General features: G+C 34.3%; 1 protein-coding gene across 3 annotated transcripts in view; it reads left to right on the top strand.

Moving 5' to 3' along the window:
- Window positions 1-24,407, top strand: part of Rala (Ras-like protein A) — a 120,513-nt gene that overhangs the window by 79,909 nt on the left and 16,197 nt on the right. For 2 of the 3 annotated variants that reach the window (XM_081741508.1, XM_081741507.1), the window contains exons 2-5: window positions 8,962-9,091; window positions 17,250-17,371; window positions 18,922-19,008; window positions 22,810-22,984. In XM_081741508.1, the coding sequence (XP_081597634.1) occupies window positions 8,962-9,091; window positions 17,250-17,371; window positions 18,922-19,008; window positions 22,810-22,984 (514 nt within the window). Of the gene's footprint in view, window positions 1-825; window positions 1,443-8,961; window positions 9,092-17,249; window positions 17,372-18,921; window positions 19,009-22,809; window positions 22,985-24,407 lie in introns of those variants that run through there. The other variant, XM_081741509.1, reaches the window with a different exon arrangement.

Genomic DNA, 24,407 nt, shown 5'->3' on the forward strand with positions numbered 1-24,407 from the left:
TCGTGTGCGTGGATTTTCTTGGAGTTTCTTTCCACGTTCCCCCATTGTCATCCATCTTATCATTACCGTCTCCCTTAGACTCAGTGCATAATTGTGGGACGTTTAAACAAACAAAATGGAACTATGTTGAAAATGTGCACAGAAAAAAATCGCAGTAGGGAACAACCTCAGAGATTTTAATTATCACATTTTTACTACTACATTTATGTTTTGAAATTGTGCGCAAAACTGTACTAAATATTTTTAATATAGGCCTACTGTATAAATAAATTCGAAGATAATGGTATAACATAAATGAAGAGTAAAAATATGATATCAAAGTTTTATTTATTGATATCAAAACCTTCCCGATTTCCATTTTTAGATTCAGATCTGCAGTTCTTTAATCGGAAATAATCTACGTAGATATTTACAAAAGCGCCATAGTAAAATTACGAATTCATATATTTAATTCCTTCAATATATTTAACGTAACGTAGCTCCAGGAAGACAATAATAATAATAATAATAATAATAATAATAATAATAATAATAATAATAATAATAATAATAATAATAATAATAATAAATTGATTGTCTATTTTAGCGAAAAATAAACACTCCGACGTATTGTTTTTTGTGGAAACTTTTATTCAGTTGAGTCAATATTTTTACTATCTTTCTTTCTGAATATTATTTTTTAAAGGAAGCATTGATAAGAAATCAATCCAGGAATTGCTAAATTACCGTTGTTAGGATTCCTTTAGTAATCCAAGTGCATCATCGCATATCAACAATTACGCATGCTTCTTCGTCACCTTATAACTGAAGTCAGCTTCTTCCTATTCGTGCACACACAGCGTAACGTCATAAGGATATCAACACCTACTTCGGCTTCGGCGCAAGCCAGCAGCCTGGCACTAAGATGGCAAGCTGATATCTAAATATTTCTGAGAACAATTCAAAGTGCAATTAAAAGGACTAAAGTATCATAGTTAGCTTGCTTAAAGAAATAGTTTGTGTGATATTTTGACAAAATAAGGAACAAACAAATTATAGAAGGAGGTGTTCAAATTAAAATTGTAACCTACTAACATAATTTCTCAACGACTTCAGTTATGTGCTTGTGGTAATGTCTGTGATAGGGGCAGGCAACGCCTCTCACAAGCGTGAATCATAGAAAGATTACGAAGATACTTGGAATCTAAACTGAAACTGTGAAACTTTTTGTGACTTGTGAGACTTATATGTTCTTCTATGACTTAAGTTGAAGGAAATATGTGTTTAGTTTAGCAATGGAGAAGTGAAGAAATTCTCGGCTATAGGATTCCGATAGTGGAACAAACATAAGGTCTTAAGTTGTCTGGACAGAAAACTAGTTAATGTATTTGGAGTACATTATTTAGTGGATTGCAAATAGCCTGGTGGCAGGAAGAGCCTACGTGTAAGATTGAACGGCTGTGGTAAGATATATTAACACATTCGAAATGACCCCCTGCTGGGGTACAAGATCCATGTGGCATCTTAACTCTATCAAAATATTGTCAATACTTCAATTCGTTGTAGAAAGTAAATTTAGTGCATACGTTAGGAATTTCTTTTTACTGTAGGTATATTCTTTTACATATGATATGGGTGCGTAATGCATGTCTCTTGACAGTATAAATACAATCTTATGGTACTTGTGTGTATCTACTGCAGCACTGGAAAATTTGTCGGAAGTAAATAAAAACACGGACTGCATTATAGTAGGACGTGATAGCTGCAGAGAGCGCTTTGTTGATATTAACAGTGCAGTTGGGGCTTCAGATTTTATTTCCTTTCGGGTTTAGATTATTATACATTTAAATTATTGGTGCAGATTGAAAAATGCGCCAACCACTAAATTGATATTTACGGTTAAAATATTTTAGAAAACAAGGCTTTGAAGAAGTCAGGGCACAGATTAAGGATAGCCCGTCAAATTAAAAAAAGCCTGTTCTACTTTTCTTTTTCGTAAGATGTTCTGATCAATTATTGCACTGGCGCATGCCCAAATGATTGCATACAGATTGATAATATGCTTCGTTCACAATGTCTTAGAAGTCGTTTCTTAGAATAGGAGTTACATTCATTGGTGCAGATTCATTTTACGACGACTTCCCCTTACCGATATAAATACGTGTTCGAACGTATACCGTAAAAATTATGTACAAAAAGCACAAACCAAATTGTGCTAGGTGCACTAAAAGCTATAATGCTATCTGTCAGGGGAGGGGCACAACATGGTGATGCACGCGGGAGTGCATCCTCAGGGAGCAGGCGCGTTAGCGACGGACGGTATGCACATAAACTATAATAGTGCAAGAGTCACTTAATATCACATACAAAATCACATAGGTAGAGAACTTGTAATAGTTTCACACTTGCAACTCTATACTTGTAAATATAAAATATTGTACTTTTCTTACATCGTGCAGAAATGTACCGCACCCGATGGCAGAACTTTGCCTTTCTGCGATGAGCTTTTGTAAGTCAAATTTTCTGCAGGAATTCTGCAGAAGGAACACAAAAATAAGATTTACGCGACGTAAAAAAACAGTTCAAACTGTATTTATACGAGTCGCCTGTGCGTTTAAGACATCTACATATAGCAGGCATGTTTTTACACTTTTCTGTTGGCTATAAATTTTCCCTCTGGCAATTTTTCTGCACAAGCGCGGCAAATTTTCTGCGATCACATCACAGATCGCGAAATGTTCTGCTATGGGGGCTTCGCCTGTGGATATTAGTCGTCTGATACATACTCAGTATAGCCCTTGTAATGGATTTACACTTGTAAAAATGATATGCTTGTTTCCTATACTGAAAAATTTCTCCGACAGTGGAATTTAATATTGTACACAATCCTCTTTCATATGTACTCACTCATTTTAACCGTAAAATTATATATTTTTTAATTACACTATTTTTAATCAGTAGCGAAGTCAATTTATGGTGTAGACGTAGTTTATGGGTCCATGAATAAATTCATTACATATGTACTTTCGTCAGGAAATCGACTTCTAATACCTTGAAATATAATTTCTTATGGCAGGAGTTGGATTCCTGGATGGAGATTCACTTTAAGAGGGCTTAACCATTATGTGTATAAATACAAACTAGGGCCTAAAACATAAACGAGTGCTAGGTGACCAATTAAAGCAAGAAATGTATCTAACAAGAGTCAGGGTAGGGCAAAGCTAGTGGGCCTATGCTGGCGTGTGTCCAAACGGAGCAAAAGTATCAGCGACTATCAGTATGCGTGTAAACTAAAATATTGGGGAAAAAACACTACATATTTCTTCTGTGCATTTTAAAAACTACTGTGCATATAAGAAGAAATTAAGAAGTTAACTAGCTTGCACTAAAACTTTGCTTTCATATATTACTTCACTTCATTGTAGCTTCCTTGTGGCGAGTGCGTGAATAAAAGTATGCATTTTGCATTACGTTTTTCTACATCATTAGATAACATAATATTATATTTTACTTACTTGTTCATTCCTCTTTTAAAATATCCTTGTGTAAATTTTACAACTCTGGGGATTAATAACTTACGTTAGCACCCGATTTATTACTACGATTTACAATTGAATATGTAAAGAAAGGTAATAACACGTACAAAGCTCTAATGTTAGTATATAAAATTCTATGCTGTTCGGCTGCTTCTATATGATATCGTGTCCTTCGGCTCCCAACAATCCCCGGTGGGTCATGGAAGTAAGCTCTGTGTGGAGCCATACTGACTAAAAGAGTAAACTCGTTAGTAGAATGCGATTTTTTTATGTCTTTAATTGTGCAAAAATCGCAATAATTAGAATGCCGACCTGTTGTTTGTACAGTAAGAAGGTAAGGAGAGAGAAATTGGGTGCTAACTGGGATGTTGAACTTCTGAAGGGATATTGAACTTTTTATTTTCTATCAGAAATTGACATATTTGTAGCCAGAAACTATGTTGGCAAGTATATTCACTGTTTATGACCATACTATAATGTCATTATATATACGATAAACGTAAGAAAATATAAAGGTGATAATCAAACACGAATTTTGAAGGCATTAGGAGTTTGTTTTTTCGTAAAACTATTTATAGCCATGAATTTTTTTCAATGAAATGAAAAAGAAATTATTTTAACGATTTGTTCTAAAGAAGATGGATCACTAATCAAAGTAAATGATTCTGAAATTAATTTCTTTTGTGCTCTCCCATCGAAAATCGAACCCGGGACGCGCTAGCGACTAACCCAGCTTGGAAGCCTGGGACATATTTCGAATATGCGCAAAGTTATTTTGCTGATTGAGTATTTGTGGACCTTCTAAAAAATCGAACAGGACGTAAACCTGACTTATGCATTGCATCTTTCCCCAAGATTCGAAACAGATATAAGTAATATAGGTTATTGCTATTATGCGTCATTAAATACGTGAAGCGCGTACATAAACACGATTTGAGAAGCTATTTCCGTATTAAATCTCCGGCTGATGTGTTTAATATTTGAAAACTTCAGTAACAGTTGAAAAACAGGTCCAGGGGTCAGGTTTATAGCATATTATGATAAACCTGGATCACAAAATTGGCATATTCGGATATTTTTATGTCTTAGACATACTGTCAAGTTAATTTTAATATGTTACATTAATTCGGCAACGGATAGGTTTAACTTCACATGTTTTACTCAAGAAAGTAAAGTTGTAGTCTATGTATTTTAAATGATATTCATTGTTCCTATTTGTACGCATAATGCAAGATAGCCTCTTTGTCGACTATAATGCAATATTTTGTGTAGGTAGAGTCAATAATGGACCGAGAATCTAGCACTTCACCTATTTATTTATTAAAATACAAAATAGTCTGTGTTTTACAAAGTCAACATATCAGAATCTTCTTTATAACCAAGGTTGAAGGAAAATACGTTTCATACGGGAACCCTTTCGCTCATGGCAGCCATCGGGGTGTCTTGTAGCGATTCAGGTTACGGTCCTAGGGAACCTTCTTGGCTCATGGCAACCTTGTAAGGTACGGTTTGTGTTGAGGAATCTCCTTCGCTTCGGAGCAGCCTCCAGGGATGGTAGGATAGGTTGAGCCGCTTAGTCCAGTGCGACCTTCAGAGCTGTTGTGGGTAGGCGATCAGTGATGCCTCCTTCCTCTGTAGTTCCTCTTTTATAGGCCCTCTTCAGGTGGCTCGTCCTCTTTCGGTTCCCATCGTATTAATCTTCCTGTTCAGTGTATCGCCTACTTGTTTGTAAACGTTAGCACGTGTCGACCATAAACATAAACATGTGCTTATGTTGAAAACACATTATACTGTAAGCACTGTTAAAGACAATGTAAAACACTATAAAATCACTAAAAATTGTTTTGAAATATATACAATACAAATGGTAATAGCACCATATTTCTGTTCCTGCTAAGCAGGATCAACTTGTCATTATCACTTTCCTCAGAGCGGGTAGAAAGTGCCATAACTGTATTTATTAAATGTGGACACTAGTTCATTAATTGTGGGTATTGGTCGAGTTTTTTGTTCACTAAAATCGGTATCAATGTTAATGTCACATTCGGTATTTTCAGTCTGAACTGTATGATTATCGATTTGAATAGCAGGCGCCGATGAGTTAAGTCTTTCCAATGGTAAGGAGATGTCTAGACGATTTGTTAAGCTTTTGCCTTGATAACTGGACTTATTAAGGATGAGGCACAAATAGGTTATTATTATTATAAGAATTAAGGAAAGAAGGATAATCGGAATTAGAATCTGGAACATTTTTCTGGAAAAGAAATTATTGGCATGTTTGTAGGCGTTCATATAAGAAATGTAAAACTATACTTACAGCAAGTAAAAGAATGAATATAATGCAAGATATAATGAGAGTGGTGCAAGTGTAATTCTGAGAAATTATTTGGTAAATTGTTCTGTTCTCGTTGGAGAAGAGCATGAAGAGACACTACAGTTTGTTGAGTATGTGTGGGGATCCTTACAGTAAAGAGTATGCCAGTTATTTAGGCCTATTAATTAAAGCTATAGAGTACATATTCATTAGAAACGTAAACCTATCTTTGTTCTCCAAGGTTTCATACTTCATTGAATAATTTAAATCTGCGTGGAGACCGTGCATCTTTGCTGTGTCACTACGGACTTTTATCTCTCATCTTCTTAAGTAGCTGGTGTGCTTCCGTACAAAATACAAGTTTACCCCAGAGTATTCAGTAAAACACATGGTTACATTAATAATTAACACCCATTAACTATCACTGGAGCTTTTATATACTAGCGCAGTAGCTAGTGTGGAGTAGTCTGGACTGTGAACTAGAGATGGTAACCTCGATTTTTTTTTATATATAAAGAAAAGATACAAGTTTCCTTTCTTTTGCCTGAGATTATTTATTTATTTATTTACATTTCAACTTTGGTGAAGAAATAACAGTACGTTTCACATTTCCTTTCTCATTAATTGCATTTTGAAGGAGAAAATTACAAGGCCTTCAATTATGAAGAATAATCAGTCATTTGATAGAGGGAAAAAAAAAGGTAAAATCTGTGAACGCAGTGGATTTTCTGGTTCGAACAAATTGTTTGTAGAGCTGTTAGAATAATGTTCTACGCAGTGGTGTAATGGTAGAATTTTTGGTAGGCATATGCTTGATCGTTTTCAAAAGTATAGCGTGTACGCAAGATTACTTGGCGTATACGCACTTCAATATAAGCTCATTCTTTCGTAAATTTAAGGTGAGTAAACGCTGAACTATAGAAATTTTAGGTGGGTATACACCGTATACGCCCCATTACATCCCTGGTTCTATGACAAAAATGTTTAAGTGTAAATTTAACAAATTAGCAACAACTTCGCAGAAAATATAGTACCTCCGCTTCTTCTTCATCATTATCATCATAGTTACTCTGTCATTATTGGCAGGTCATTTGCCGCAACTAAGAAGCTTCCTGAACTATGATCTTCCACTTAGTAGAACAAAAGTGTCGTTTAAAATTTATGAATAAATTAGAACTTTAGTTAGCTACATTTTTGGGTCTAAAACACATTTCATGTCGGAGGTTTTGCGGAACAAGTTTATCTACCTATATATATAGCATTTATTGAAGCCACTAAAGTTCGAGCGGGAGGTTAAGACGCTATACTCAGGTTTCCCATTTCAAATATATTGACATGATGCAACACTAAAAAAAAAAAAGTACCTTATCTAAATGCGCTTTTCCTACCAGTAAACTAGCATCATACCTATAGTAGCCGGTTGTAGCTTAATTTTATAAACTCAATGTATATCGGGCTTTAATAGAATATTTTAAGCTCACAATATAGTGTTTCCTTAACGGAGAACGAGATGTAAGCCAAATTCTATACCAGAACAAAAATGAGTTTATATCGGTTTCTTGGTTTACGTTTTTTGTGTCCGCCAGTTTGAGTTTAGGAATCAGTAAAACATATATCCAGATGTATAAGTATCAGGAATTTGTGAGGTAGTTAAGCAACCAATATCACCGTTGTGCTATATTGGGTTGCATAACTTACATTTGATGAACACTGATGAAATGCCAGTTTGAAGATCAATAAAGATAGCCAGCTCCTACACTGAACATAGAACTCATGACTGTTGTAAACTATTTTTTGAATTGTAGAATCCATTGCAAGAAAACAAAGACGGTGTTGAATAAGAAAATCGTAAAAAGAAAAAAATTGCAAAAATTTCCGTTTGTTTCTCAAAAACACCCACATTTATATGAAAAAAGGCTTATCCTAAAAAAAAAGTGGCTTTTTGTACTCCTAGTAAGAACCAATACGTTCTTTAGAACTAGCTAGCAGAGTGAAAAAAAAAATCATGATTTTTTTTTAAAAATCATTTTTGTTGATTTTTTAAAAATTTGAATCTTTTTTTTTTTTTTAAGTCAAATCTTTCTCCTCGTATAATACAAGTCGCGAACTGAAGAGAAAAACATTAGGAAGTAGTATTAAGTGTTAATTATGCCATTTAAGTGAAAGTATTGGGATTGATTTTTAAATTAGTCCTCAATTGTTAATCTATTTCAGTCCCAAACAATATTTCTTAAGCATTAAGGAAAAAGTACAGCAACGTTTATCAACATGACACTTTTTTCCCCACAAAAGTTACTGATATTTGGTAGGGTCATATTTTTAAAATATCGGAACTAGTTTGTGGCACGAAATAAAATACATAAATTTCGCCTAAAGTTATAAAGTCTAAATAATAATAATAATAATGATAATTTTCGGAGATGGGATCAGACCCTTCTAAATACGCCTTTATCATGTGGGAACCAACGAACAGACGCGTACTCAAAATAGTTTTCGTGTTAAATGTTCATGGTGATTTCCGTTGGAATAGTGGAAGAAAAAAAAACTTACAAAGAGGAGAAAGTAGGATTGCTCCGTTACCCGTTCAAAACGGGATTTTCCCTAATCATTCTTCTTGATACTCGTTTTGATACTGTGCTGTACGTACATTTGAGCTCATTGTATTATGATTATTGTCTCCCATAATCGAAATAACAGAACAGAAATGGGATTTTACTTATTTTCATTTTAAATTAGTTTATTTCGAAATTTGATTTAAATCAGTTCACTCTGCTAGCTAGTGGACTAATATTAAAAATTCTAATAATAGTCAATAGGTGCTAATTAGTAATGTAATCAAGTGTTTTACCGAATACTCTGGGTTAAACTTGTATTATATATGAAAGTATACTAGCCACATACAAAGATGTGAGATAAAACTTTTCACCGAAGCAAGAAAAAACGTTGGTGATCAAGATCTTCGCACAGATTGAAATCATTGAATGAATCGTGAAACCTTTAGGTACAAAGGTAGGTTTATGTTTCTCCAATATGGCAATTTTTTAATGAAATACGTTTTTCTGTATATGTATTGTTAAGGATGTTTGAAACCAAACTGTGAGCAAACAATTTACGTTTGAATTTTATTTTCAGACTGAACCAGGTAGAGAACACTACAATGTCGAAAAAACCGGCCCAACAACCAGCTCTCCATAAAGTTATTATGGTGGGGAGTGGTGGTGTAGGGAAGTCAGCTCTCACGTTGCAGTTCATGTATGATGAGGTACGTAATTGAATTGATTGGTTGTAATATTCTGCCTTACAGCGTTTTAGTTTATTTTTGCTTGCGTTTAAGTTTGCAAATGTTGAAGTTGATTTCTAGTTGAAATTACAAAAGTATCATGAAACTTAATTTTCTTGAGTTTAATTTAAAATATTAACAGTAATGATCCCTTCCCGTTTATTAATTATTATTGATAAGCAAGGACGTTAAAATAATCACTGAAAACAGGACAAGTTATAATCAGGAACCCAAATTCCCCTCTTCATTTTAACCATCTCCACTTACCTTTTCTATAATTGCAAAATTCTAAGAGTAAACTACAATCAATTTCTCAGCATAGTATTTCGGTATTTAAACATAATTTTGTTTACTTGCTAATTGGGACGCTATAGGATATAATCACGAAAGTCCTTTCGATGATGTGGCGGCATGAGAAACGTTACTCATTAAGGCCCCAGAGAGGGTCGACAGAAGATATAAGTTTGGAAGCAAGGTTAGAATTTGTTATTTAATTAAAATTTTGTTTGATAATATAATCAATGGTTTGCAAGATGCTGTTTGTTATTGAGTAAATTATGTGTAAGCCGTATTCACTGACCAGAAGGCGGGAGGAATTTTGATGTTCAAGTAAATATTTGTAAGTACTAGAAAATTTGCAGAGAAATTGTAAGACCATTCTTTGAATTTGCAAATGTGTTGTGGGAAATAATTTATTATATAATTTCTTCTTCCTTTTAATGAAAGAACTGCGTAAAAACTTAGAAAATAATAAAATTTATGATAAATATTAAATCAACGTGTATGGATTTTTACATTACGATATCATATATTTTGTTAGAAAATACATTGTATATAAAAAAATAGGCGTTTACAAGTAAGAACATCAGAACTTGAAAATGAGATAGAATGAAAACTACAGATAAGTCATTTTTGATTTTCATTGTGAATAGCAATCAGTGGCATTATGTTTTCAAGATAATGTTCAAATGCATTTTTTGCTTCGGTGGGTGGAATGGATTTTGAAGGCTCATTTTTGTACGTATTGCACGGTAAATTCGTAAGAGTGCATTCAATGTTCCCACTCTGTTCACAGTTTCTTCCTGGTATATTTTGTCAATTATAATTTTGTAAAATCTTCTATTTACGTAGCTAATTCAGGTATACCACAAGGTTCAAATTTGGTTCCATTGCTATTTTCATTATTCATTAATAATTTACCAAGTGTTGTAAAATATAGTAATTGTTTATTATGTGCTGATGACATGAAAATTTTTAAAGCTGTAAAAGTGAATAATGATCTGCATGAACTACAAAGAGATCTTAATAGTTGTCTGCAATGGTGTATCAGGAACAAATTATATTTTAACATTAAAAAAATGTAATGTTACAACGTTTTAAAATAAAATTAATTGTCCATCTTTTGAGTATAAATAAGATTAATAGTAAAAAGTTAAAAAGAGTATATTCTGTTAATACCTATGCAGATCATGAGTGTACATTTAAATGTCACATAAATAAAATTATTGCAGAGTTGTACAGGGCCCGAGAGTTTTTAATAAGGAATACAAAAGACCTACATAGTATCCAAGCTTTAAAACATTTCTTTATAGTGATGATTAGGAATAAGTTGGAATACTGTTGTGTTGTTTGGGATCTTATTCATAAATTACAAGCAAATAACATGGAACGAGTCCAATATAAATTTTTGAAGCATCTTTATTTCAAATTGTATTGTATATTAGCAACTAAAAATAAGATATCTTCTCTTTTATTTTAATTTGATATGCACTCTCTTTGCAGTAGAAGTTTCCTTATTCAACAAATATATTTGTACAAAACAGTGAACTCAGTGACAGATAATTGTAATTTACTCCAATATATTAATTTCAATATACTAAAATGATCTTGGCGTAAGAATTTAGTGTTTAACATACCGAAATCTCATATTACAATCCACCAGGAATCATTCAGAGTTAGAGCTTGTAAAAATTTCAGTCAGCTGGTTTCATCAGATTTGGATCTTGACTTCTGTTGTCCTATCTCTGTATATTTGCATATTCTCAAAAATAATATTTTGAAAAGACATTATGTATGAAATAACAAGAAGTGTTATCTCTATGAATGTTGAACCTATACTGGAGACTTTTTAATATTTTTCATTTTTTTAAAATTTATACTAATAATATTTTAATTTTGTAGTTTTGTATTATTTAACTTGTATTTTTTCCTTCTTTACATGTATATTTTTTCTTTCTTTCAATATATAGATATATATGTATTTCATATGTAATTGTGTGTGTATACCTATGCTCCTCTGTAAATGGAATTTGGCTCTGTAGAGGACTATTATAAATAAATAAATATGTATTCTCATAGAGACTTCAGATAAGTGCATAGGAAATAAGTCTGAGGGAGGGGGAGATCACATGATCTGGGCAGCCAGTTCACGTTACTTTTCATGACAGAATGCATCAGGGAACTCTTTATGCAGTAAGTCCAGGGTAATAATTTCAATAATTTGTATGCGTTATTGAATTGTGTATCTCTCCATGCTAATTTGACACAAACTACCGCCCACAGTTCAATGTCGCCAGTCCAGTCAGTGTTACCAGAACACGATATCAAAGTTTTGACGTTCATTAGTAAACCCTATAGTAGCGAGAACGCTAGAGTGCGTGCTTATTGGTTCGCCGTAGGATACATCAAAGCCCAGAGAGGATAAATGAAAAAGGAAGAAGTATATATTTTTAGGTACAAAATTATTATTCGTATAGTAGAGTATGAATATTTCAAATTCAAATTATTCTCAGTTATGAAGAAAAATTTATTCAGTGGATACCTATTTTCCTAATAAATTTTCAACCTAATTTGCAGTCGATAGCTATTACCTTCAGCATTAGCTGTTTTGTTGAAGAAACTACGGAAAAATAGGTTGCCATACCACAATGTCCCATAATTTTGGAGAAATTATTATATTTCACAAATTCAAACACCTAAATTAATATTGATAGATCATTATCTGCGTTTTAAAATTTATTGTAAGAATAAGAAATATAAGCAGTTGAGAGGAGTTTTGAGATAGCCTACCAAAAGTTAGAGCTAATATGAAGGTAGAAAGGAATGAAAGAATTTGAGTAAAGATCCCAAAGAAAACTTTGGTTTATTGAATCACTTATTTGGAAATAAACATAAGATAATCACAGCATAACCCCAGAACTTGAAAGAAATAAAAATGGTTAGAATCGTTCATAATAATAAAATAAATAAATAAAAATAAAAATAAAAATAAATAAAAAAAGCCTGGGTGCAAGTGACAAAATAAGAAAAGTCTTACCTTGTATCTCGAAGTAATCGTACTTTAATCAAATAATTTGTCGATGACTTCTAAAAGTTGCTATGGACGCTAAACGTAAGTTCAATCGTGGAGACATACGAAGATTCCTACCTTCCCATGGAACCTTCCTGGTAGAAAAGTGAAGAACATTCTCAACTGTAACAAACTCAATTTGGAAAAAGTGCAATGCAAAGTTCGCAGATTTATCACTGATTTGAATTTGTTGTCCTTCCTGGGAGTGAAAATTGGAATTAATATCTAGATAACTAATTAAATCACCTTGAAAAAGGACTCCGCCTTAATCAGAGAATTCGGAACACTGTTTTCTCTTTTCCAATTCATTCAATTCTCACCTATAAGGTAGTGGTTCCCAACCAGTGTGTCGCGAAATTTTAGAATTTAAAAATCATAAAGCGTTTAATAATTAGTTATAATCAATTTTGAGACAAACTGTACCAGTCAGCACTTCCAGCTGTAGTAACCATACTTAGAGTTACTGCTTTGGAGAAACTTACCCTATTATAATTTATATTATTATTAATGAAAAATCAAACAAATGTGTTGCGATATTGTGGACGTTCTGTAAATTGTGTCGTCAGTTATTTGGTCTAGGAATTAATTCGTGCGGTTGGTACGCACACATTGAAGCTGTAGTACAAACACAAAATACATAAATACCTTAAGAAAAATATTGTCCATCGCTAGCCACCACTTTCGCCCATCTGTCAGGCAATGTACGGATTCCGTGGCGAAAGAAGTCCTCATCCTTGGAAGCGATCCAGTCAGAGACCCATGTTTCGATATCTTCTGAAGAAGTAAACCGCTGTCCAATCAAATCGTTGTTCATGCAATCGAACAAGTAGTAGTCCGAGGGAGCAACGTCTGGTGAATACGGCGGGTGGGGTAAAACTTCCCATCCGACATTTTCTAAATAGGTTTTGACCGGTTTTGCGACATGTGGGCGAGCGTTATCATGTTGAACAATAAGTTTATCATGTCTGTTCTCCCATTCTGGTCGTGTTCTGGCCAGAGCTTGCTTCAAACGCATTAATTGTCGTTGATAACGTTCTCCATTCATAGTTTCACCCGGTTGCAGCAGCTCATAGTACACCACACCTTTCATATCCCACCATATGCACAGCATAACCTTTGCACAGTGAATATCTCGTTTTGGTTGTGATGGACCTGGTTCACCTGGTTTCACCCAGGCTTTTTTTCGTTTAGGGTTCTCGTAATGGATCCACTTCTCATCACCCGTAATAATTCGATGCAGAAATCCCTTTCTGCTCTGTCGTTGAAGCAGCAATTCGCAAATGGTTTTTCGTCTTTCAACGTCTCTGTCTTTCAATTCATGTAACCCAATGTGACATCTTTTGAATCATTCTCATGGCTTTCAAGCGTTTGGAGACTGTTGTTTGATCAACGCCTAATGCTGCTGCAAGTTGTTCCTGCGTTTGACACGAATCCTGCTCGAGCAATGCTGTCAATTCTTCGTCTTGAAATTTTTTTGGCTGTCCAGCTCGCTCTTGGTCTGCCAAGCCGAAATCACCACTTCTAAACCGTGCAAACCACTTCTGACACGTTCGCTCAGCTAGAGCATGGTCACCATACACTTCCACCAAAACACGATGACTTTCAGTCGCACTTTTCTGCATGTTAAAGTAATGCAGCAGGACACCCCGCAAAAACACTTTATCAGGCACAAATTGCGCCATGTTCACTTAACTACAAACTGGTGTTGTTGACGCTTTAATCCACTGGTCTATACTACGAACGATACGCGATGACAGGGGTTTGCAACACATGTGTGGATACACGGAACTGTGGGACGCTCCGTTCGTTGCGCCATCTCTTGTCCACCCGCACGAATTAATTCCTAGACCAAATAAAAAAAAATGTTAGGAACCAGTGGTATTAATACATATATTGTAAAGAAAATAGGTTGTTTCGTCCACTTATCATTATATCTAATTCAAGCATCGTATCTGTTAATTAATATAACCACTGGGATGTCCAGGTACAACAATTGTAATACAGTCCATGTGGTCTGAGTAGCTCACTACCGACCACAAGAGTAAATGTTGGTAGGTCAGGAATTGGACTGCATAACATAGTTAACACACACAAACGGTAACCTTGAGACACTTGAGACCTTGATTCGATTCTTTATCCAGTAGCACATTTTAACTATGAAAAAAATGAAATCTTTCAGTGTAATGTTTTACGATTACATCATTTAGGCTAAGGGAGACTGATGATTGAAGCAAGTAAATTATGATGGAAGAACTAGTGGAATCAGAATGTGAGAGTACCCCGAGAGAACTCACGGACACGATATTGTCTACCTCACACTTATTTAGCTGGAGATCGAAGTAGGGACTCTACGTACCAGAGGTAAGCCTCTACCACTGATCCACCATGCCCCCATTTTTTATCTTTGAATGCAGGGTGGATTGATTTAAATCAGTCTGATTTAAATCACGATTTTAATCAAGATTTAAATCACTTGATTTTTTTAATAAAAATCGTTGATTTAAATCAAATTTCGAAATAAATTAATTTAAAGTGAAAATAAGTAAAATCCCGTTTCTGTTCTGTTATTTCGATTATGGAAGATAATAATCATAATACAATGAGACTCAAATGTATGTACAACACAGTATGAAAACGAGTATCATGCAGAGGATGATTAGGAAAATTCCCGTTTTGAACGGGTAACGGGAGAATCCTGCTTTCTTGTCTTCGTAACATAGGGTTTTTAAATCGTTAACTATTCCAACGGAGAAATCACCATCGACATTTAAGACAAAAATTCTTTTATGTCCACGTCTATTTGTTTGTTTCCAGATAATAGGGGCGTATTTAGAGGGGCCCGATCCCCTTTCCGAAACAAAAAATTAATAAATAAATAAAACTTTAGGCGAAATTTATGTACTAAATACATAGAACGAAGTTCCTCGGGATCGTAATACGGCAAATTTTGGATGCGTTAAAATATCGAATAATACTTTTGATAAAGTGGATTCTTTCAAATATCTAGGATCAATATTAACAGACGAAAGCGATATCTACGAAGAAATTAAATGTCGACTAAAAGCAGGGAATTCGAGTTATTATTCAGTTCAAAATCTCTTGTCACGAATTCTGTACAGGAATTTGAAGATTAAAATATATATGCTTGTTGTTCTCAGGGTGTCTAGCAAGCAAGCATAATCAAATTCCATGACTTTCCCTGACAAAATTATAATTTTCCCTGACTCTGTCATTCTTTTTTTCTTAGTAACTCATGAAAAGTAACTTATATTTAAATCATGAAAATGAAATCTTTCAGTTTTACGTCCCACGGTTATGCCGGTTAGGCTAAAGGAGACGGTGATGATGAGTAATGAATGAAATGATGGAAGTGGGAGGAAACAGAAGAACCCCGAGAAAGCCCACGACCACGGTGTTTGTCCACCACAAAGTTCACACGGTGCAAGCTGGGATCGAACCAGGGAACCCAAGCACCGGAGGTGAACGCTCTACCAGTGAGCCACCGCGCCCCTAACTTATATTTAAAGTGAACTGTAAGTTTTTACCATTGTTTATATGCTTATACAATATTCTACAAACGTACAAATGAACCAATTCATTTATCTATAATTGATGACTATTTTAGTGGCATTTCTTCACCCCTCACAGCCTGGGAAAGATTTTTCCCTGATACACAATGAAATTCCCTGACATTTTGCCGACCCTGCAAATTCCCTGACTTTCCCTGACTGGTAGACACCCTGCTTCTGTATGGTTGCGAAACATGGTCGCTTACTATGAGGGAAGAACGTAGACTGAAAGTATTTGAGAACAAGATCCTGAGACGAATATTCAGACCCAAGAGGAGCGGGAATGGGGGAAACTTCATAACGAGGAACTACTTAATTTTTACGGTTTACCAAACATTGCTAGGAGACTCAGGTGGGCAGGTCATGTAGCCAGGATGGAAGAAAATAGGAACACTTTCAAATTCTTAACTGAAAGACAATCGGAAAACGGCCATTAGGAAGATCTAGGCGCAGATGGGAGGACAATATTAAGATGAATCTCGCAGAAATAGGAATACAAAGTGGAAACTAGATCCAGTTGGCTAAGGATAGAAGTCAGTGGAGAGTTTCCGTGAACGCGGCAATGAACCTCCGGGTTCCATAGGCCATAGAGTTAAGCAGTTAATTTTGGGCGAAATTTATGTACTTTAGATGTATTTCGGGCTGCTGGGTAGGTTCGATGTTTTAAAAAATATACTCCTGCCAAATATCAGGAACTTTCGTAAAAAGAAAAGTGTCGTGTTGATAAACGTTGCTGTACGTTTTTTCCTTAATGCTTAAGAAATATTGTTTCGGATTGAAATAGGTTAACGATTGAGGATTAATTCGAAATTAAACCAAAATACTTTCACTTAAATGGCATAATTGTCATTTAATATTAATTCCTAATGTTTTTTCTCCAATTCGCGACTTGTATTATACGAGGAGAAAGATTTGATTTAAATCAAAAAAATCGATTTAAATCAAAAAAATCAACAAAAATGATTTTTATTAAAAAAATCATGATTTTTTTCCACCCTGTTTGAATGTCATGTACTACCAGTTGCACCCAAGCCTTCGGCCCGCTGTACACTATAGGTTAAAATTGGGCTAAATTGAAAGCTCTAATTCTTTACTTCAGGGGGCACGGGATCAATAAATACTATACTTAATGATCATTATCTTTACTTACTTTGTTTTCCCGTAGATTTGTAGTGAATTTCTTATTGTTAGCAGCATTAAGATGTGTTCATTTCTCTTGCAGTTTGTGGAAGACTATGAACCCACGAAAGCAGATTCATATCGGAAAAAGGTAGTCCTAGATGGGGAAGAAGTTCAAATTGACATATTGGACACCGCTGGACAAGAAGATTACGCGGCCATCAGGTTGGTAGTTGCACTAATACTGAACGGGATTAACGTTTGCGTTAGTTCTCAAAATGTCCTTGTCATTCTTTACTGAAAAGTTATCGAACTTTGATCTAAGAAAATAGCAGCTTCGACTACCGCAAATTTAGCACCAGCTAGAAAATGAAATTAGGCACTCGAGGAGGAGGTATTGAAACGAATCAAAAAGATATCAGAAACACTGAAAGTAGTCATTTCTGATTATCAAAACACTTCCTGAAATCTTTTAGTAGGATGACAGTCGGGTTACCATGCTTGAATCTAAAAAAGAAAAAAGAAATCAAAATTATTCGTTATTACAGTATATAAATATAACAGTAATAAAGAAGCTTCTGGGAGATACAGTTTAAGGTAATAACTATTATTATGTAATTTTTTAACAATGTGATACTTCAAGAATCACTCTTGCTCTTTTTATCGGTTACGGAATGAAAAATGCCATCCTCGTTGGTCTAAAAATGAGTAAGCTCGCCTTTGGTGCACATTGGTCCCGGGTTTGATTTCCGGTGAGACAGCATTGAACATATTGCTCTGGTTCGGAGTCTACCTTAAACTGTTAGGTCCACGTCTCTTATAGCTCGGTGCTGAGGAGAACGCTAAAGTCCAATTCCATCAACCAACCAATAGATGAAAACTAACCACAAATGTCTGAAAACTCTTACTCTGATTTGTCTTTTAATACACTGTTCAGGCTTTGTCGTGCAAGCTTTTTGTCAAATTTTGAGTAGGACTTTGGAACATCAACGGAACTCACCGGATCTGGATCAAACTTTGCAAAGGCCATACGTAGCAGAAGATATTTTCGTAATCTATGTAAGGGGCACGAGACGTGATTAATCAAGTTAAGTGTTTTTTAATTCTACATATCAACTTGTGTCATCCAGTTATAGTGAACATTACTTCGGCTTTAGGCGTCTGTTCTCAAAACAAACTGCAATAATAATAATAATAATAATAATAATAATAATAATCCAGTTTGACACATAGGAATACATATTTTGGCCTTAAATTATCTAGGCGCCAGACTCGTATTTCCAGTCCCCATAGCGACCTGGCGATAGTTTTCAAACGCTGCTAGTAAAGCAGTTCTTTCTTTAAGAGTGTAAAGAAGAAACCGACATTGAGTTTTTGTAACGTTTCACTGGTATGCACTGAGGCTAAAAGAGACGGTGGAAATAAGATGGGTGACAATGGTGGAATGAAAAAAGTGAGAGGAAACGAGAGAACTCTGAGAAGACCCACACGCACGATGCTTATCCATCACAAAATTACCTAGTGGGATTAGAGATCGAACCATGAACTACACGCTCTAGAGGTGAGCGCTTTACCACTGGTCACACAACCCCAGCAATGTTTCGTATTTGCACTAGTCCGGATGAAAAAAACTTTACCTCAAGATATTGTTAGAATAATTACAACATGCAATTCTTCGGAATGTATCTGTAATATTAAGATTGTATGTATACGAGTATAATGTGCTCAATACGCTTGTTTTAAATTACACTTATATTATTGTTTACTCCTAACAGGGACAACTACTTTCGAAGTGGTGAAGGTTTTTTGTGTGTATTTTCTATAACAGAAGATGATAGCTTCCAAGCAACTCAGGAATTTAGGTAAGCACTTGCAATTTAAAATATTAAGTGGTCTTTGTATGCTGAGTATATTGAAAATGTATATTGGTTTAGAAATTTTACTTCAGAGTTCAGTTTACCAGTCCTCAATTATTATAAGTAATAAGAACAGGTTGTAGTGTCACGTATACATCACGTGAAGGGATTGTGTGTGTATGTAGTGATATTTTCTACATTAGTATTGAAACCGGAAATGGTAGTAAATTTGTACCACTTCCGGTTTCAATTAGTGGTGGGCACAAAAACCAGTTTTTCGGTTTTTCTAAAAACCGAAACCGGTTTTTTAAATTTTCAAAATATCGGTTTCGGTTTTCTTTAAAAGCGGTTTCGGTTTTCTTCAAAACCGGTTCGGTTTTTCACCGAAACTGGTTATCGGTTTTCTCCAAAACCGGTTCGGTTTTTCACCTGGTCCGGTTTCGGTTTTCTTCAAAACCGATTCCGGTTTTTTTTCAAAATTTGTTTTATTTCTGACCAGAATAGTGTTTAGTTGTTCTCCGGAAACCGAATCCATTTCCACAGAAATAGTTTTGTGTGTTTTCGAAGTTTTCACCGAAACCGGTTTCGGTGAAAAACCGAACCGGTTTTGGAGAAAACCGAAATGTCTGTTTTTCGGGTTTCGGTTTTTATAGAAACCGGTTTTCGGTTTTTTATAAAAACCGGTTTTGCACATCCCTAGTTTCAATATAGAGAGATTAGAGTGAAGATGAAGTATAGTTTTGAAAGCTTAATTGAATGCAGAAAACCGCTTCTCTCTATCTGTTATAGTCTTTACTCTATAACGGTCACAGTGAAAACCGTGGTTTTAGTAGAAAGTTAAGGCTGGGGATGAAAAGTATTCTTGAGATGCTTAATCGATTGCAGAAATTCATTTCTCGCTATCTATTACCGTTTTTACTCTGTAGTGATCAACGTGAAAATCGAATATGGTTGATTTCTACCACTTCTGGTTTTAGTATTGAGCTAAGAATGACGATGAAATGTATTCTTGGGACACTTAATCGATCGCAGGAAACCGCTTCTCGCTATCTATTATCGTTTCTGATCTATAGTGATCAACGTAAAAACCGGAAATGGCTTATTTCTAGCTCTTCTGGATTCGGTATCTCTTCCATCAGCGAACACGATTCACCGTCTACATTCTGACCAAATTTGGCCGTGATGTATCAATTAATTCTTGAGATATACAGTATATGTAACTGTTTGTAAATACTGTCTGAGAATTAACTGTCAGTTGTAGTGCAGAAACTATTCAAATGAAATGTCAGTTTCTTGGTATTTTTTCCTCCAGAAAGTATTTACAAATATGGTGCATATATGTCTTTGGGGCACAGGTTACATTTCAAATCTCACTTTTTTTTTTTTTTTTTTTTTTTTAATACCATTTCTACTGCACGGTTACTTGATGGACACTGTAGAATGTGTAGAAAATTCAGTTGATGTAAGGAAGTACCTATCGGTACTTATCGTGCTTAAACATATTTAAGAAGCAGGGATGGATGTTTTCCTAGATCAAATTAATTTCTTACATACTATAAAATAATATTACTATACCTCTACCTTAGCATGTTAGCTGCTTTAATTAGACAATAATTTCGATGTCTTCATGTAGGCCAAGAGTACCTTGCACCTTCTGACGTGAGTTGCTAAATTTTTACATATTAATCTTCTAATTTCTTCACCAAATTATTAGTCTTGAAACCTAAAAATGAACTTCCAAAACTCTATAATCACTGAAATACACTAATAGAAAATTACTAAAAGAAAAAAAAAAAAAAAAAAAAAAAACCTGATGTGTTAACTTATAAAAAACTGTAATCCTTCAAAACCTAGTCTCCATAATTATACCTAATATCACTCAAATACGCTAATGTATGTTAGTGTAACTTTCTTTTTGTTCTATGTAAGGGCGTATTATACGGTAATGAAAACTTTACCTTTTTACAGGCTATCTTTTCTTGCCTTCAATTTAGATCACCCTCTCTGCGCTGAAGATGCCCATTAGGTGTTAAAACCTTGTTATTGTAAGAAAGGAAAGAAAAGTACATACATATGTCTTTAAATGTATGTTCAATATATACAAAATCAGTTTTTAATATTTGTTCGATTTTTTTTTTTTTTTTTTAATTTTAGAGGAGAAAATATGGTACCGAACTAATAATGAATTCAGGTATCCTGTGATGAATCTAGTAGTGAAATTGTGCAGTAGTATCTAAAGTGCTTTTCGAAATCAAAGTGGTAACTTCTAGCCTCGGATACGAAAGGGCACAGATCTTATTCCTGTCGATAATTTCCTGGTGGGGAAATTAGCTATTTTCCTTTTTTTCTTATCTTTATATATCATCGGTTCTTCTTCATTATTTACCTTTATCACAAGGTTAACAAAAAAACTATAAATAAAGTAAATAAAAAACATCATTTAATTTCCTGTAGGTCATTGAAAATGTCTAGTTTTAAAAATTTATGATGATATGAGCCGTTTTATTCCTAATGTTCTTTGAAAGTATCATAAAGCTTTTGATAAATGCTTACTTTAACCCTTTGAAGACTGCTTGTTTAAATCAGAGACGCTGAAAATATCTTTTTGAGACACGCAATACATAATTAAAAAAATTAAACTGTGTGTTTATTAAATAAATAAAAAAATAAACTGAATGTTTAGTATATTACGGTACATAGAATGACATATTTCAAGAAAGTAAATTCAACTTGAGGCTTGTAAACCACATCCGTTCTCTCAGTTTAGATTTTGTGTTTATATACCACCTTGTTCACAACTGAATTATCGACTGTGCTTATATGCCACAGTCGTCTTTGAAGGGCCTCTTAAGGGACGGGTATCAGTTTTTCTTCAGATACGAGAAAAATGGATGGCCCTAAAAGCCATCAATCCTATGATTTTGTCTTGAATTGTTTATTTGACAAGTTAAACGAAAGTGAGGCTTATAAACTTCAGCCATTCTTTGCGACTTGATGTTGTCTTTATATACTACATCCATCCTCAACGGAACGATTGGTTGTGTTTATATGTCACGTCCGTCTCTAAAGGGTTAGTGTAACAAGGAGTGTCTAGCACATCATTACTTGACATTGTACTGTATATTTATTATTTAAAATTTTTGAGAAACTCTTCTGTTTCCTTCGTGAATCAGGATCTACGGATAAAAAAAAAAACTAATGCCAAAACAAAATTACATTTTTACTCCTCAAATTTAAATGTACAGATTTTATAACTTCTTCAGACGTAAATAGAGTGTAATGCAGAAACCACTCGCATTATTAATTTGTCAAAACTGGAAGACATAAAATTTATAGTATTATAACTGAAAAGTGTTCCAGTTTTTGACAAGTAGTAATGTAAGTGCTTTTATAGACGGTGATTATACTCGATTTACGTATAAAAAAAGTTATAAAATATGTGCATATAGTTTTGTTTTGGCTTTATCAATACATAATCAGCGAAGGTAGTAGAAGAGTTTCTGAAAATTTTCACAGAACAAATATACAGGCATAATAAAAGTAGTTTTCTATTTGTTGTTTTAGTTGATTTTGTTTTAAGTACAATGTTGTGCGATGGGAAGAGGTACTTGATTTGACTGCAAACTACGAATTTGTGAGGGGGGAAACATCATATCTGCTTTTTGGAGCTTTGTTTCCTTTCATTTCTCATTTCATCAGTTCTTTATTCATTGTTTACTTGCATTTAGTGCTGTCCTTTTAATTTTAAACTAAATATTTCATTTTTATATTATTAAGAACAAGAACATTGTACTCTTGATTTTGTAGGGAACAAATCCTGCGAGTGAAGAACGATGAAAACATTCCTTTCCTCCTTGTTGGCAACAAGAGTGATCTGGAAGATAAGCGTAAAGTGACGATACAAGAAGCACAAGGAAGAGCACAGCAGTGGGGTGTTCCGTATGTAGAAACCTCTGCTAAAACACGGGAAAATGTCGATAAGGTGAGCAAATGGATTGAATCTTACTTTTTTTTTAGTGCTATGTTTTTCATCCCTTAGATGTGTGCGATTGAAAAATCAGTTGTTGTGACTAACATATTAGACAATCCCTTGGAGTGATTGTTGTGATAGAGGAACTTAGATATGAAATGTTCAGAAAAGAAATAAGGAATTAACTCCCAATACAATTTGATGAATAACGAACGCATTTAATGTTCGATTGCTCCTCTTGTGTGTGTTTGCTTCTAATACAGTTTGTTTTTCATTCACTTTCATCATGATCTACATAAAAGAGCAATGTAGTCTTTCTCAGCGGTAAATTCAGTGTGTTAGTGTGATATTCATTAAAACTAGATACCTATTATAGGGAGCAGTAATGTAATGTATAATGAAAAAAAGAAGAAAAAAGTGCCTCTTTCGGCACATGCATATTAAAATATAAAGTTCTTTTAAATTTACGAGTTACGAATTCGTTTTAAGAACACTTACGAAAAAAAAAAAAAAAAAAAAAAGTGCGCAAGAGAATATATAAGGGACACTGGCACATTGCTGTAATTTTCCCTTGTAACTGCTCAACGTACTTATCCACACCTGTATGACTAACTTACCTTTACTGGATATTTTCAAGACAAGTTAATGTCATACTGTGGGTTAATTGTCTTGTCTGAATGTTTTGGCCGAAAGCTAAGGTCGGAGCCATTATTAAGCCCGTACAGTAAGGTTGGGGTGGTCAGTTCTTTCCCTTGTAGTTCTAGAAGATGTATGTGGAATCTGGAAATGGGGAACTGGAATGGAAGGATAAATTAACAAGAATTTTAGGAAGAAAAATCGAAAGATTGCGATCTTGGCCAATAATTAGTTTTTGGATCAAGGGCCACAAAATTTTTGAACGGACCCTAAATCGAGTTTTAGTATTTTCTACGGAATAAGCACATCATACTGAGTTAACTGATAGTTTGGGTTTGGCTACACTATATGTAGTTCTCCAGATATAAGGCGTACAAGAAGATTTTTGATTGAGATATATTGGATCCTTTGATCCAAAAATTAGGATCAGGAATTCTATGTATGCAAGAACTACTTACAATGTTATTGTATAATTATTCATTTACACATCTGTTAATATTTTTTCCAGTCATTCGAGCTTGTGGTGGATAGCATTGTGTCCATGGGTTTTTTCGGAGTTCTTTTGTTTTCCCCCATGTTGTCATTTTATTGGTTATTTTACAAACGTTCATTTTCATTAATCATTTGTCTCCTTTAGCCTAAAGAACATAATCGTGGAACGTAGAATTAGATTTTTATTTCAAGGATCTATTGTAAGTTAAAAGAAGATGGATTAATCCTTAGTGCGTTACTAGTAAACGTAAGGGAACTTTGTTAATTCTGTACTGGCTTAATAATTAGACGAAAGGAAACACTCGCT

The sequence above is a fragment of the Thermobia domestica genome, chromosome 15 (assembly GCF_964235325.1).
Source record: "Thermobia domestica chromosome 15, izTheDome1.hap1.1, whole genome shotgun sequence".
Lineage (NCBI taxonomy): Eukaryota > Metazoa > Arthropoda > Insecta > Zygentoma > Lepismatidae > Thermobia > Thermobia domestica.